At 41.1% G+C, this 15,600-nt stretch overlaps 1 protein-coding gene across 8 annotated transcripts in view; it reads right to left on the bottom strand.

Annotated features, from left to right (window-relative positions):
* Positions 1-8,118: 8,118 nt before the first annotated feature.
* MITF (melanocyte inducing transcription factor) overlaps positions 8,119-15,600 on the bottom strand; it is a 220,659-nt gene continuing 213,177 nt past the window's right edge. For all 8 annotated transcript variants that reach the window (XM_045991720.1, XM_045991722.1, XM_045991721.1 and 5 more), the window contains exon 10: positions 8,119-11,641. In XM_045991720.1, the coding sequence (XP_045847676.1) occupies positions 11,240-11,641 (402 nt within the window). In that variant the 3' untranslated portion in view covers positions 8,119-11,239. The remainder of the gene's footprint in view (positions 11,642-15,600) is intronic.

Below are 15,600 nucleotides of genomic sequence, written 5' to 3'. Positions count from 1 at the left end.
CCTGGATGTGATTAAAGTTCTGCTGACAACCAAAGAAATAGTCAAGGCTATTATCCAGCATTTTAAAATAATCCCCATAAACAGAAAAACCTGCCTGCCAGTCTCGCTAACTGAGGTAAGATTACATTTGCCAAGTTGTTTTGCTTCTTGCTGTTACAAAAGGGCAAGTCCATCTCATGAGCTTTGTTGTGGAACTACACAAAACCCTTAGCCCGCTTTTAAATTCTATTCAGTGATGCTTATATAAGCTAAAAAGGGGGAATTTGATTTGCTGTTGTGTAAGCAGGGGGAAAAAAAAGAGAGAAAAACTCACTGATATAGATGACTTGAGTAGGAAGGCCAGTAGGAAAGGGTGAAAATCCTGAAGTAATGTCATTAAAGAAAAGGATGAGGAAGAAGAGAAGGAAAAACAGGAGGACATGGAAGAGGAGGAGAGAACATTTCTTCCTTTGAACCGTAGACCACAGCGCATATAGTGTCTGTGAGTATAACTAAACTGTAAGATCTCAAAATAGAGACTTGAAATAAGTTTCTGTCTTGTCCACACAGCTGTCCAGAGCCTGGAGGGGGGGGAGCTCTACCATTGTCATCAGGGCATCTACTCCTTCCAAGGAACTCACATCCAAGGAACGCTCCTTCCAAGGCTGCTCACATCTTATTATCTGGAATGGAATGACCTGGTTGCACTGAGTCACAAGGAAGGCTGGAAAGAAAGCAAGCCAGCAGTGTGGCTAGGAGCTGAGCGAAAACTCAAAGCATTGTATTACTAAAAGGAAGAGGAGACACATATTGGGGATTAATTATCATTTATGCCATGGTCCAGGGGTCGGGAAACGATAGTCCAAATCAGGCCCACCACCTGTTTCCGAATAGCCTGGGAGTTAATATGGCTTTTATAGATGAATATTTACAGTCAATTATATGCTAAGGACACTAACTTTGAACCCTAATTAAGCAAAATGTTACTCCCTCCCAAAAGGGATTTTATTCTTTTCATGAGTAAAACTGTGTTGCAAAAATTATACTAGATTATCATTTATACTTTGAAACTCATTCATACAAAAATTCATGGAAATTTGTTTTCCCTTTCTCATTCACGTTCCAGGATCCTACCCTTGATTTTTCCTGTTGGCCCAGAAAGCCTACGGTATTTTCTACCTGGTTCCTTAGGGAAGAATTCGTCATCGTCTGGACTGGACTAATTTAGTGACACTCCTGCAACACGTGGAGGGAAGAATGGCCTGTGGGTGGTGTAGGAACCCAGGAGCCTGTGATCCCAAGGAGTCTGGCCGGGGTTTCTTTTTTTTTTTTTTTTAAAGATTTTTTTTATTTATTTGTGAGAGAGAGAGATCACAAGTAGGCAGAGAGGCAGGCAGAGGCAGAGGGAGAAGCAGGCTCCCCGCCGAGCAAGGAGCCCGATATGGGACTTGATCCCAGGACGCTGGGATCATGACCTGAGCCGAAGGCAGCCGCTTAACCAACTGAGCCACCCAGGCGCCCCTGGCCGGGGTTTCTAATTGTAGTAAAATGTCCTTAACCAAGTCACAAATCTAGCAACTTCTGTTAGGTCAAGCCCTGTGGGAAATAGGAATGTAAGAGAAAATAGTCTCTGCACAGCCACAGTCAAAGCCTGAAAGCTGTTCTCTGATGGTCCTCCATGGTGCATTGCCCTCATACAAGACGCAATTCCCTTAACTGTCAATGACTTGACTGGATTAGCCCGTCTCCCAAACCCATGGCAGGGCCGCAGCAGTACACGGGAAGGGGTTGGGGAGGCAAGAGGACTGGGTAACAGCACTGTCTCTAGGGCCATTAATACCGGGGACCACAACCTCCATTCTAGCTCTGAAGTCCCCAAGGACACCACTGTCTTACAGCTCGGTGAAACAAGGATCTTATAGATGACCCTGGGCCATCAAGCTCAGGTAGAATTATAGTCATTATATTCTGTCTCAAAAGGCAGGGAATAACACACTTGAGAAAGTCCATTGTCAAAATAGTGAAGAGACAATTTGGGCCATTTAAAGTCACAAGTTAGATTACTTAATTCATATGGAACTCGTACTCTCCCAAGAACTCACGGGAATAGGATGTGATGATGTCCTTGTAAATGTATGTATTTTTAAAAGATTTTATTTATTTATTTGGCAGAGAGAGACACAGTGAGAGAGGGAACACAAGCAAGGGGAATGGGAGAGGAAGAAGCAGTCTTCCTGCCAAGCAGGGAGCCCGATGCGGGGCTTGATACCAGGATCCCGGGATCATGACCTGAGCCAAAGGCAGACACTTAACAACTGAGCCACCCAGGCACCCTGTAAACATATTTCTACAGTCTCAGCAAACAAGTTCTTTCAACCTAACATTTTTTTCCAATCTTGTTTATGTTTTATATTATTTAAAAAAAAAAGACTGCATACTTATTGATAATACTGTGGCAAAAATTGCCAGTACTTTTCCACTGATTGCAAATATGATTATTTTATATGTAAGTGACTAGAAATCAACTCATTGGTTTAAAGAAAGGAGAAGGAGGCGGAGGAGGAGGTGGGATAAGGTGGAACAGGAGGGGGAGGAAGAGAAGATCAAATGGGCTGTGAAGGAAATAAACAAGATGGCATATTAAAAAAGAACAAATAGAACTTCCTTTCTGAAAGGCAGTCAATGCCCTCTGAGGAGGTAAAATTTAACCTGACCCCTAAATGATGAAGAGTCCAGGGGTGGAAGAGCAAGAGGTAGGCACCCACGCACGGAAAGGACAAGTGAACAAGGGCCATTGGAGGACCACCTTCCCAGTTTTCAGGGCTGTCCCTCTCCCTTTCAGAAGGACAGAGACTACCTGACTCAATGGGTAGAAACATGATGAGGCGTGACCTATCAGTCTGTCCCATGCCCCTGGCAACAGTGATGGGTCCTGGGATAAGCACATTGGCCAATCTGGGCCAAGCAGACTCTAGGAAGAGAGAAACACCTCTTCCAGGCTGGTTGATAAACTGCAGGGGTGTGTTTGGGGCCATGAGCCATTGTGAGTAGGAGACACCAAACCATTCATGATATTGACCTCAGATATAGATCTGAGGTCACCATGCTGAGTTTCATCCATGGAGTTTTTTTGTTATGTGACCTGCAAATCTCCCTTTCTAGTTTGAGCCAGACAGGAGTTTGGTTTCTGTCACCTGCAAGAGAAAACACCCGAGAGCCCAGGGGGGCTTTGGAAATAATGGAAGTAAGAGTTCTTGTGTATTGAGAAGCACTTGTTCTTCGAGAGTCCTCTCAACATCTTGTTGAAGAACTTCGGTCTTAGGATCTTCATGTGGGGGAAGGGTGAGAACTAGAGATGTGTTTGCGGAAAACTAGCCACGAATGATGAGAACAGAGATACAACTCTAGGGAGTGAATACCTTCTTTCCCTCCCTTTCCACCGTCCTGCCATTAAAGTAAAGAAAAATCAAATCGATGCACATGGGAGGAGCAAGAGACTGGCAAAGGGAGAGCTTGCCCAAACCTCTTGAGATCTACAAGCTTGAGTACTTGTAGTTTTGTCTGCCCAGAATCTCTTTCCCATTTTAGGCTCAGCATCACTCCGGCAGTCTGGGTGAATTAATCCCACCTTCCTTTCCTATGGTTCACACAGTTTAGGGCGGCTGAGGGAATCTAGAGGAGTGGACCGTGTGACCCAGACCTGGCCAATCGCCATGTTCTGTCTTCCTGCCATGGTGCTCTTAGTGGGCCTGACCAGAACTGATCCAGGGAGCTGACCATAGACACTGGGAAGGAAGTGTTGGCTTTCAGCTGGACTGTGGGGTCCACATGGAGAAGATTCACCTGCAAAGAGGAGCAGAGAATCAAGAAAATGAAAGACAGGCTGACTGAATGCCTTTGAGCCCTTAAATTCAGATACACGTGAAGTGACATTTACCATTTCAACTTTGTGGTCCTATAAGCCAACGAATTCCTCTGTCCCACCAGAGCCAAGTTCCTCTTTTCACCCTTTACTTCCAGGCAAAGTGTGGAGGCTGAAAAAAACAAATCATAAAAAAGGTGTTGTATGAAAGAAATCTCTGATCTCTTTTGTAAGGGATAGAAAGATGTGTTAATGTGCTTTCCCTCAGACTTTGTAATATGGCTATTTAAATTCTTTAACATTCTTAATACTATAATATACCAGATCCATGACAATTAATGTGGCTTTTGTGGGTTGGCCTACAACCAATTAACTGAACTTTTGAGATATAACCTGTTAGGATTTGCCTGCATTTAAAAAAAAGAAGAAGAAATCATTGAGGCTCGCCTGGCTGGCACAGTTGGTGAAGGCTGTGGCTCTTGATCTCAGGGTTGTGAGTTCAAGTCCCACTTTGGGTGTGGAGATTACTTACAAATAAAATCTTAAGAAGGGAAAGAAAAGGACAGGAAAGGAAAGGAAAGGAAAAAGAAAAGAAAAGAAATGAAATCACGGAGAAGATTCTGTAAACTCTGAATACCATATAATTCTTAACTCCCTTCCACCAATAATCAGTAAACAGGACCCAAAGTTATAAACGCCTTGTACAGTAGCCAAGATCTGCCCCCTTCTTCCCACACATCAGGTATTTGTATTTGAAGGGGTGGGAGACATGCAATATGAGGGACTACTTTTTACCAGTCAAAGAAAACATACACTGAGGGCGCCTGCGTGGTTCAGTGGGTTAAAGCCTCTGCCTTTGGCCCAGGTCATGATCCCAGGGATCAAGCCCCACATCGGGCTCTCTGCTCAGCAGGAAGCCTGCTTCCTCCTCTCTCTCTGCCTGCCTCTCTGCCTACTTGTGATCTCTGTCTGTCAAATAAATAAAATCTTAAAAAAAAAAGAAAAAGAATAAAATGAAAAGATACACTGAATGTGAGCATAAGAAAATTTGTACTTCCATTATAAATGATGACATAAATTACTTTTTAAATTCAGGAATAATAATATCTTAGTGGCAATAGTTCCCTTTACCAGAATGTTATATTTGCAATGGAAGTCCAAACCTCAGCTAATCCACTTATTCAGGAAGAGCTCTTCGGTGACAATGGTTTCTCCCCATAGATTAATAAATAAATGTAAGCATACTTAGGAATAAAAGAAGTTATCTTTTATCAGCTCTATATAATTTCCGTAAGATCTCTGGAATTTCCCAAACTATGTTCTTTGGAACCATGAACAAGTGTTTTACACACACACATACACACAAAATCCTGTGGTCAAATAAGATTGTGAAACATGCAATACTACTGTCAATCCTGAAAACTCTCAGGGCATATCAGCACATTTGAAAATGTGAGAAGTGTTGTAGTACAGATACCTGTCCAAATGTGTTTCACACAGCATTTCCCAACATTAAGTTCCTCAAAATGAAATACGGTGTTTTGCTTCCTATCCCAACCTCCAAACCCCAATTCCCCAAAGCAACTTTTGGAACAGCTTGTGGAACTAGTTCCATAAAGCAAAGTTTGGGAAACACTAGTTGAGTGGTTTCTATCTACACAGATTTTGCTGTCTGAATAATATGGAAGACATTTTGAGTGACAATTACACCCATTTGGATTTAACTTCAACTGACTCCATAATTAGAAATTTAAAATGCAAATTTGTCAAGAGCAAACTGCCTTTACCATTTAGAAATGTTGCTGAGACTTACTTGGATTTGCGTACAGTTATATTACTTTCCAATATATCTGGTATAGGTAATAGGCTCCAAAGACCTATAAATATTGAACACAAATAAGATTAGCCATGTCTAAATTTTATCTATAAACAAGGGCTTGACAATTTTAATACGGCAAATGTGCTCTGGTTTTTTCTTTCTCTCTTTCTCTCTCTCTTTTTTTTTTTTTTTTTTTTTTTTGTACATGCCTCTTGGGAAAACTGGGAATGGAATGGAAGCTTTTTCATTTACATTCTGCACAAGATGTATATTATGGATTCATGTTAGTATGGGTGAGGACATGAAGCCATTGCTATTGAGCCTCAGATGTGGCAGCAAAGAATTAAGAGATCATCACCATCTCTCACTAAATATAATGAAAATCTAACTTTACAACACTCCTCTTAAACGAGCTTGCCTCATGCTACTTGGCTATGCATTAAATCTTGGCATACACAAAAAATAAAAACAGGGTAGTTCTAAAGGTTCATTTATGTTGGCTGGATTATGAAGATTAACTCCTCAGATGGTGTTCCAAGAAAGTCATCAAATGTAAGTATAATTGAAAATAAAAACCTAAAAACCATTTAAATATTGATAGGAAAGTGAACAGACAGGATATAGTCAAGACATCACTCTTTAGATACATAACATCAGTGTCTATCATAAAGGATTAAAAAGTTTAATTCTCTAGGGAATATAATGGAGATTTCAACTTCAGTAAAGCGCATTGCCTGGGAATAATATAGCATAATTATTCTCAAAGCAGAGGCACCCGTGCAGATTATACACATTTAATACAATTTAAATTTTAGGTCATTTGTGCTGATGGTGTTTTTAAAAGGTGATAAATTGGGTTTATTATTCTGTAAAATATTCTAACCCCGGGTCCTAGATACAGGGCAGTCCTCTTCTCGAAAGCACCCTGTGGCTTCTCTCACCTTGCCGGTTCACACGAATATCAGCTCTGTGCTAAAACACAGCGTTTCTCACAGCACATGCCACCACTGATACACACGATGACTGCGTGAGGTCCAGGGAGTGGGCGCCATTTTCTTAATGGAGGGGATTATGATCATACAATCACAGCTACCATTTACTGAGCGTTGACTATGTGCAGCCAAGCAAAAATTCTCGTCTGTCCGTTTGAACGGACTTCACAAGACCACCATGTGGTCGTCACGGTTAGGACCGCCGAAGAACAGAAAGGAAATTGAGGCAAGGAGAGGCTAAGTAATTTACTCAAAATCACAGAGCTGGAAATGGGCAGAGGCAAGACTGAAATTCAGATTGAGCTACCAGTCCATGTTTTGTCCCTTCGTGGATAGATTTATCAGTTAAGTGGGTTCACTCAATAGAAAATTTAATAAATCTAAATCTGTGAATATGAAATAAAGTCACACAAGCTGTAGGCAAATGTGTGATGTTCAGGTAAGAAGGCTTTAACATATAGGATGTGGGTTTTTTGTTGTCGTTTGTTTGTTTGTTTTCCTTTTGGCAGGGGTTAGCTAAAGATTAAGGATCCTTAGAGCTTGTGAGGTGATTGTGAAGAGGCAAATGCCAGGACAGGATTACGGTTCCACTGCAGACCTCCTGAGATGAAGAGCTCCAGCCTTCAGCTTACCTGCTTTCAAGGCTGCCCAGAAAACTTCTTCTTGACATAGGAAATCTTCCTACTTTTACAAGTTTTTAAGGCATCACATAATCACTTTTCTATGGGAAATATAAATAATTCAAATAACTCTGAAAAAGAAAGGGCTTGATTATTGTATATTACAACTTAAGAAAAAAAATCCAATTTAACAAAAAGCTGACAATCAGGTCAGAAGCATTACGGGAAGTTTCTTGCTCGTTTTCTCCAGAGGTTAAACCAGAATATTTTTTAAAGAGGGCAGAAGTTTAAGGTCTAGCTAGGGAATAAAGACATGTTTTGTCTGACACTTCCCAAGTCAAATCCAACATTTATCAAATGATTCTTAAGTGCTGTATTTAAAAAAAAATACAGCCAGGAGCTGGCAACCTGGGTATATTAAGCTTTCATTATTGTAAATTTGTATTTTAAAAACCCAATGTCTTTTTCGTAAATATGCAAGGGCTTCTCTGACAATTTCTCTTCTCATAGAGCCACCTCTCACTAAAACATGTTAAATAAAACTCCTGTATCTAAAATGAATTCTTGGCATCTGGGAGTTTAAAATCTCCCCCAAATTCAGAGGTGGTTGTGGGGGGAAGCTGTATAATTACAGTTCATCTGAGTGCAAGTCATAATCAAAAATGTTGAAAACCAAAAAGTAGTATCTTAGAATGGCATTTCAAACAAAAAAAGTACTTACTGGCATTTTAAAATTTTTCCTGCAATTCGTTATTCGTTCCATCGGAAGGAAATGTGCACTACCATTTTGGATAAGGCAAACAATACTCAAAATTGTCATTAACTAAAAACAACTGGCCACCACTATGTGAAAAACCAAATGCTTTAATGAGGCTATCAAGAACAACAGTTCAATTGTTTCATTGGATACATTAATATCGATCCATAATATACAGTGCTATGGACCATACAGAAATGATTGCTGCATCCAACAGCAGGGGACTATATTATTAACATTACAGTACCAAGCGTCCGCAAGAGACAGTCATTTGTCTTTTTTTTTTTTTTCAAGAAATAGGGTCTTTTAATATACTGTTATCAACACCAACTTTTCCCCAGTGCATTTTTAAAAAATATTAATAAGTGCATTCCTTTGTGCTTTATTTTATATCTCTTAACTTCCTATGTATTTTATTTGTTCTTATTGCTTTATTATTTAAAAACAACCAGAAAGAACTTTGTCATCCTGTGTATGACCAGGTTGGTTGTAAGGGTTTTTGGCAAAGTCAAAAGGTTTGGTATTTCCATGGCCTTACCCAGAGGCAGGTGGATAAGTTTGGCATTTTGGTCACTCCATACGGAGGCCCAACCCCGAGTCACAAGTGTGCTCTCGGGGACGGGGGGAGTGGTGTGGATCATTCTCTCGCGGTCACAAATGACGACCCCAAACCATCGCTTCTTGGCTTAACTAGTCCCTAAAACAAATCCACACTCGATTTGGCAAAAAAGAAATAAATAAAACCACCCCCCGAGGCTGCAGCATTCTCCTGGGCTTCCTCACCCGCCACTCCCAGAAATTGTCTCTTAAGAAGAAGGGGATGGGGAAGCAGGTGGCAGTGAGCTCAGGAGTTGCGAAAGTCAGGACAGTGGTATGAGATGCCATGCTTCCTCTAACAGAGCTTTGTGTAAGGTCACTTAGCCCTGGCCATATTCTCTGGGCCAGGGGCTCATCAACCTTGCTCCATTTTCAAGAACCCTCACCATCAGCTAAAGAAAACAAGCATCATACCGTCATGATCTTTGACTTCTGCACCCAGCTCCCCTCCCCCCATATAAATATGAAGAGAAAAATAGACAATGCTATGATTGTATCAGTGAACACTATGGTACAGTTAGCTGTTCATGCAGATTTGCATCACTATTCTAGGAAAAGAGCTATACAGTTAAGGGGATTGAAAGAATGGGAATTAATTTTCCCTACCCCCTTCGGTAATAAAGCTATAAAACTGATCGCATCATCAATGTTTCCAAGGATTCTCATTGCCCGACGTGCATGGGAACTATGCAGTTGATTATTTTCACGGAAGCCATCCATTCATACACCTGACAATCACACCTTCTCTCTGAACCCTCCAATACCCATCCGCCAATTCGTATTTGACATTTAAACTCATTTTCTTTAAAAAAAAAAAAATCCTCCTGAATAAGGTTTCCTGATGAAAAAAGTTGGCACTCTGTCACTAAAATATATTTAATATGAAAAATACCATCTTGAAACTGTCTCCTATATTACGGTTCAGTCAGTGCTAGTCCAAAAAAGACTACTGCTATATTTAAGGCACTTCATTCTGAATGGATATGCTTTATGCCACTTGCTATTCAATTGTAGGCTGCTACTGAGAAATTCCATTCAACAGCCTGGCTCTTAACACCATATGTCAGCTGTATAAAACACATAGGCCAGATAGATTACATGTAACACTACTGTTATTGCAAAGGACCACACAAGTAGATAATGCACTGAAACTAACTTACAACTTTGCTGCTTGTTGAAACACTGTTACCCAGTAACAGTAATTTGCCAATACAGTTATTTCTCTCCTTCCAAAAATTCAACAAGTGTTTGCTGAAATAAACCCCAATTTAAATGACCATAATGGGCGTATCAACGCTATGGTGATCATTCTCCAAGAATATTGCTACTTTTATATCACTAAAAATAAATATGTAAGTTTATTTTCTCTAGAAAGCCAGTTTTTCACCTATTAATACTACACCTTAAACGTGTGGAAAAAAACAGTTCCAAGTGAGACGGTAATATACAAAATATTCGCAAAGCTCTCTTTAAACACAAGACCTTGCACAGAAGTTTTCTTTCACGTGGGTACAAAGAATGCAGAAAACCACCAGTGAGTTGTAAAAATATTGAAAACTTGCCATTTTAAGATGCATATTCTTACAAATTAATATAAACATACAGAAAAGAACGATGATAATAAAGAATCTGTACAAATCAAATGAACAGTAAAACATAATTTAAAAATAAAAATAGGAAAGCCAATTAGAAATGTGCCCAGTTTGGTTTTCTTTATCAAAAGTGAAATGGGAGAGAGAGAGGGAAAAAATTTTAAAAAGGACAACTCTCAGTGCTCCTCAATATTTTACATGAGAGGACATTCATTTCCTTTCGAAATAAAATATATCTTATGGAAAATTGAATCACACTAACTGATGAGGAAAACTGTAACAGAGCACAGAGTGAAGGACAGCAAGATTAGGGCCCATGTGTCAGGGCCTCGCTCTCTAACCCTTCAATTTCACTTGCACCTAAGTAAGGGATCAGTTACATTTTCTAACTGACAATCCTCATGAAATTGAGTGCACTTTTTTTTTTTTTAAACAGAATATTGTATTGCCTTAAAGAGCTTGCAGTAGAAAGACTAAATGCTGTTAGAATGGTACTGGATCTTTAAGGCAGTACCAATGAATCAATACATTTACAAAGTAAAAAAAGGTTAGTGTGGATTTCTTCCTTTCTTTCCTCAATCTCTTTCTCTCTGCTTTTTTTTTTTTTAATTTTTGGTTGCTTTACATTCTTTCAATTAAACTTTACATTTAATTCCCAAAGATGTCACAGGCATAAAAAAAAAAAAAATCTCAAACCAAGTTTCCCCTGAATAAAAATGGACAGAAATTTCTCGGATGCAAAATCCTCTTGCTCAGAAAGCTAAAGTCCGGGGTGAATTCAGTTCGCAGATACTGTACACTCATTGTACAATACTTTGGAGGCATCTGTAGTTGTAAAATAGAATATACAAGTCTGTTTCACAAAATTCTAAAAATAAAATATATCCTGGGCTATTGATAAAGCATGAAAAAAACTTTCATATTAAAGGAAAAATTATCAAGAAACCCCCCTCGGGGAAATTATGAGACCTACGAATCAAGAAAGGAAGCAGTTTCGGGAAGCGCAGGGCAGGACGGCCCGCTAACAAGCGTGCTCGGCTTCTTCCATGCTCATGCTGCTCCTTCGGCTGCTTGTTTTGGAAGCTCCGGGGGACACTGACGAGAGCAGTGGGTCAGTTATGCCAACAGGAGAAAGAGTGTCATCCATCAGGATGTCTTCCAGTTTGGATCCCATTTTCGTGGGGACGCTATAGGCTTGGTTACCCTCAGTTCCCGCGCCAAGGTTGTTGTTGAAGGTGATGGTGCCATCTGTGAGATCGAGCGTCGTCGTGCAAGGTAGGTCTGCGTGGTGCTGGAGGAGGTCTTGGTTGCAGTTCTCGAGAGCGGGTTCTTGCTTGATGATCCGATTCACCAGATCGGGGGAGCAGAGGCCCGTGGATGGAATAAGTGAAAGTCCGTGGGCTCGAGCCTGCATTTCAAGTTCCTAAAATGAAAGCAAAACCCCGATGTTTCAAGAGGTGGAGTACAGAGGATTTTAGGGCAATCCAAGCACTGTGCGTGGTACCATAAGGGGGCATGTATTTGTTCAAACTCACGGGCTGTATGACACCAGCAGTGAGCTCTGAGGTCAAGCAAGGACTTTGGGTGATGGTGTTGTGCAGTGTAGGTCCACCAGTTGTAGCAAATGTACCAGTGTGGTGGGGGGCGTGACTGGGGGGGTGGTGTACCTGTGGGAGAGCAAGGAGCATATAGGGAGTCTCTTTACCATCTCCTCAATTACTCCGTGAACCTAAAACTTCTCTAGAAGTAAAGTAATAGGGGCGCCTGGGTGGCTCAGGTCATGATCTCAGGGTCCTGGGATCCAGTCCTGTGTGGAGCTCTCCGCTCAGTGGGGGTCTGCTTCACCCTCTCCCTCTGTGCTGTCTCTCGCTCTCAAATAAATAAAATCTTTTTTTAAAGAACATCTTTTAAAAATCTGACACTTAGAGGAAAAAACAATCAATTATGAAAATAATTTTTTTGCTCTTTTCAATTAATAAATGCTATTTCTTCCAGTAGAGTATAGGAACCACAGGTAGTACATGACATGAGTTTTCAATGCTACACAGATTTCATTAGGTATTAAATACAGAGACTGTCTCTCCCAGATGGTCCTATTCCTGAAGATAAATTTTAAAAACACAGAAATAAAAATAAATATAAAAATAAAATTTCAAAATGTGAGCTGATTGAAAGAAAATGTTTGGTAAATAATACAGTCCTGGGGTCCTTAAACTCTGAACACATGTGCAGGGGTGCTGCAGTGAACTCGCAGGGCACTGTGACATTTTCAGGTAACTGGAGAAATAGCACGCTACTCCAAGAACTACCAAACTCAAGAAGCCTCATGGTCTCAGCGGTACACTGTGCGACATGCTTCTCCATCGCCTATCATTGTAAAGCCGGGTCTTTGGTGGTCGCCGTGATAAAAAGTAAGAATTGCATGAAAACCAACATGGGATGAGAAATGAGGACGGCACTGTCCAACAGGATTCCGCGGCTGGAGAGGTTGTGCCGTGCGCAACAGACACACACAGCCCATTAGTAGGCAATGCAGTTATTAGAAAATCAAATAAAAATGCCATTTTTCTTTCGGCTTCTATGTTTTGTATTTTCAAATAGCAACTGAGTTGTTAGGACCTAAGCCTTCATTAAGTTGCTTGGACCTCACAAAGAAATGGTAGGTAGTCCTTTGGCCTAGGGCACAGCTAAACAGTTACTAAGATGCACAGGGTATCATGACCCAGTAAAGTGGGTGGGAATGCAAAACTTGCGGAAGTTGTATAAAAGGAACTTAAATTTGAGGAGTGGTGCCCAACTCGTCGTACCAGGCCCAAGGGAAGTGCTGTGCTTGGCTGGTTTGTTTTTTAATTCCAAAAGAAAGTTTTTATAAGGAGGATAAATAATTTCTCCACATCCTTCCTACTACGGGCTGAACTGAAAAATTTGTTATGTTCTAGGGTCAGGATATCAAGCCCCGCATCAGGCTCCCGGCTCAATGCCCAGTCTCCTCGAGAGGCTGTCCCTCTGCCCCTCCCCTCCACTGTGCTCGCTCTCTCGCTTGCTCTCTCTGCCCTTCTCTTCTCTTTCTTAATCTTTAAAAAAAAAAAGAAAAATTCATATGTTCAAGTCCTAACCCCCAGCACCTCAGAATGTGTGTTTTGAGATGCTGTTTTTTAAAGAGGCAATTAAATTCAATGAGGTCATTTGGGTGGGCCCTAATCCAACCTCCAATAGGACAGATATCCTTAGAAGAAGAGATTAACATGTGATCTCACCGATATGTGGAATTTAGGAAACAAGGCAGGGGATCATAGGGGAAGAGAGGGAAAAAAATGAAACAAGACGAAACCAGAGAGGGAGACAAACGGAAACACACTGAGGGTTGCTGGAGGGGTGGGGGGTGGAGGGATGGGGTAACTGGGTGAGGGATTTTGGGGAGGGCATGTGGTGTAATCCGCGCAGGGTGTTATGTAAGATGGATGAATCACTGACCTCCACCTCTGAAACCAATCAGACATTATATGTTAATTAACTGAATTTAAATTTTAAAAAAGAAGAAGAAGAGATTAGGACACACAGACACACCTAGGTTAAGACCCTGGAAAGCCGTTCTGGGAAAAACCAAAAGGCAGCCTCTCAGAGAAGTACAGAAAAACCAATTCCACCCACACCCTGACCTTGGGCTTCAGCCTTCACAACTGCAAGGAGGAGGAGACGCATGTCCCCACCTGACCTGCGGTATTTGTTAGAGTGTTAGAGCGGCCTGAGCCGTCTAATGCACTTTCCAAGTGTCACAGCCGCTCCAGGTTCCTCTTTGCAAAATGCCTTCCAAGCAAGCCCTTTGCACTCTCCCTGAGTATCCCTGGACCCTCCTAACATGAACCCAAATGACTCTCGATGAGTGTCCTTTCTATGCTTGTCATACCCTAATATAATAATGACAGAATATAAATGTGAAGTCACCTTGCCACACGAAGGAGGGACAAGCAGGCTCCAGCGTGATCCAGCCACTCACCCTTTGCCCACAAGCCTAGAAATGCACTTTCCTGAAAAGTCATGTCCAGTGTGTAGTCCAGATTGTTCTCTGGATGCCAGACATATAAAAGACAAGAGCTTGAGATGTTACAAAAGTATGTTCATGTTCCTTTACTCGATCTCCAGAAACACAAGTCTCTTTGGGCGTCATTTTAAAGCCTTGGGCTGTTTAATAAAATTACGGTTCCAAAGATACTAAGGCTTCATGTTCTTCCTTCTGTGAAAATTTCTGCATGCATCACTTGGAGTGAAAATAAAAGGGAGCCCTTAGGCCCAAGCTTAAAACATGTACTATCGTAAATCTACACCAACATGCTAATACAAACAGCTCCCCCACACGTGTAGTTTGCTTTAAAAAGAAAAAAAAAAAAGTTGGATGAAAAGAGGCAAACATCTCACTCTGATCTCTTGTTGTTTAATTAAAAATGTTTATCAGCTGATTAAAGCATTACTTAGCTTTCTAAACAATGTGATAAGTCTCATCTGGAGAACTCAGGCTCATCGTGTGGCAGGGCCTTCCTAATTAATTATGTTTTCCCTGATATGCCACGCTGTCACTGGAAGAAACCTATGACGCTGGCACCGTGGCATTTCCAATCCACATTTTTCACAATATTCATATTCTACACAAAGAGACGTGTTTGGATGCTGAAAACAAAACCTAGTTCTCCTTCAAAATAGTTCCTATGTTTTAACATTTGTATAAGGAAATAACACATCAGTATATGCTGATTTTATAAAAGAGTACGTTAAGTTCAGGAGAAAAGGACCTATGGCTACTTAGGATCATACGGACATTAAACAAACAACAAAAACTTAAAAAAAAAAAAAAGGGATTTTCAAATGACATACAACCTCGGCTTCCCTATGGACATTCCAAAATGTGCCCCCTAGAGGAGAATGGTCTTCTGCCTCCCTGCTGAAGATCACCGTCATGTCAGGAGAGAAGTGATACCGGGAAATGTCAGCCGTGTTCTGGGGGCATTCAAAAGGTCGGAGACCATTATCATAAACGAATTACTCTGTTAGAGAGGCTGGGTGTCCAGATCGAACACACTACTGTCTGAAGGGTCAGGCTTTGCTGGCCACAAATAGTTGCAGTGGAAACCTGAAAATAGGGTAAAAGGCGGGTCCATCTACTCAAGAAGAAGGTACTCGGTTGTCTCTTACCGGTGGACTGTGCTCAAGGTCAGCAAGTAAATGAAAATTACTCTTGCCAACTCCTTTGGTCATGAGCAGGGAGTCTATTTTTCTTTGCCTTCTTCAAGACAGTTTCGGAGGAAGTTATGGTTATGCCCTTACCCTTAGCATGAGAGCCCGAGGGCCTAAAAGGAGTACCATGAGCTCATACTACAGAAGGACTGC

Source organism: Meles meles, chromosome 20 (genome assembly GCF_922984935.1).
Source record: "Meles meles chromosome 20, mMelMel3.1 paternal haplotype, whole genome shotgun sequence".
NCBI classification, from domain to species: domain Eukaryota; kingdom Metazoa; phylum Chordata; class Mammalia; order Carnivora; family Mustelidae; genus Meles; species Meles meles.
This window is presented reverse-complemented; position numbering and strand designations above follow the sequence as displayed.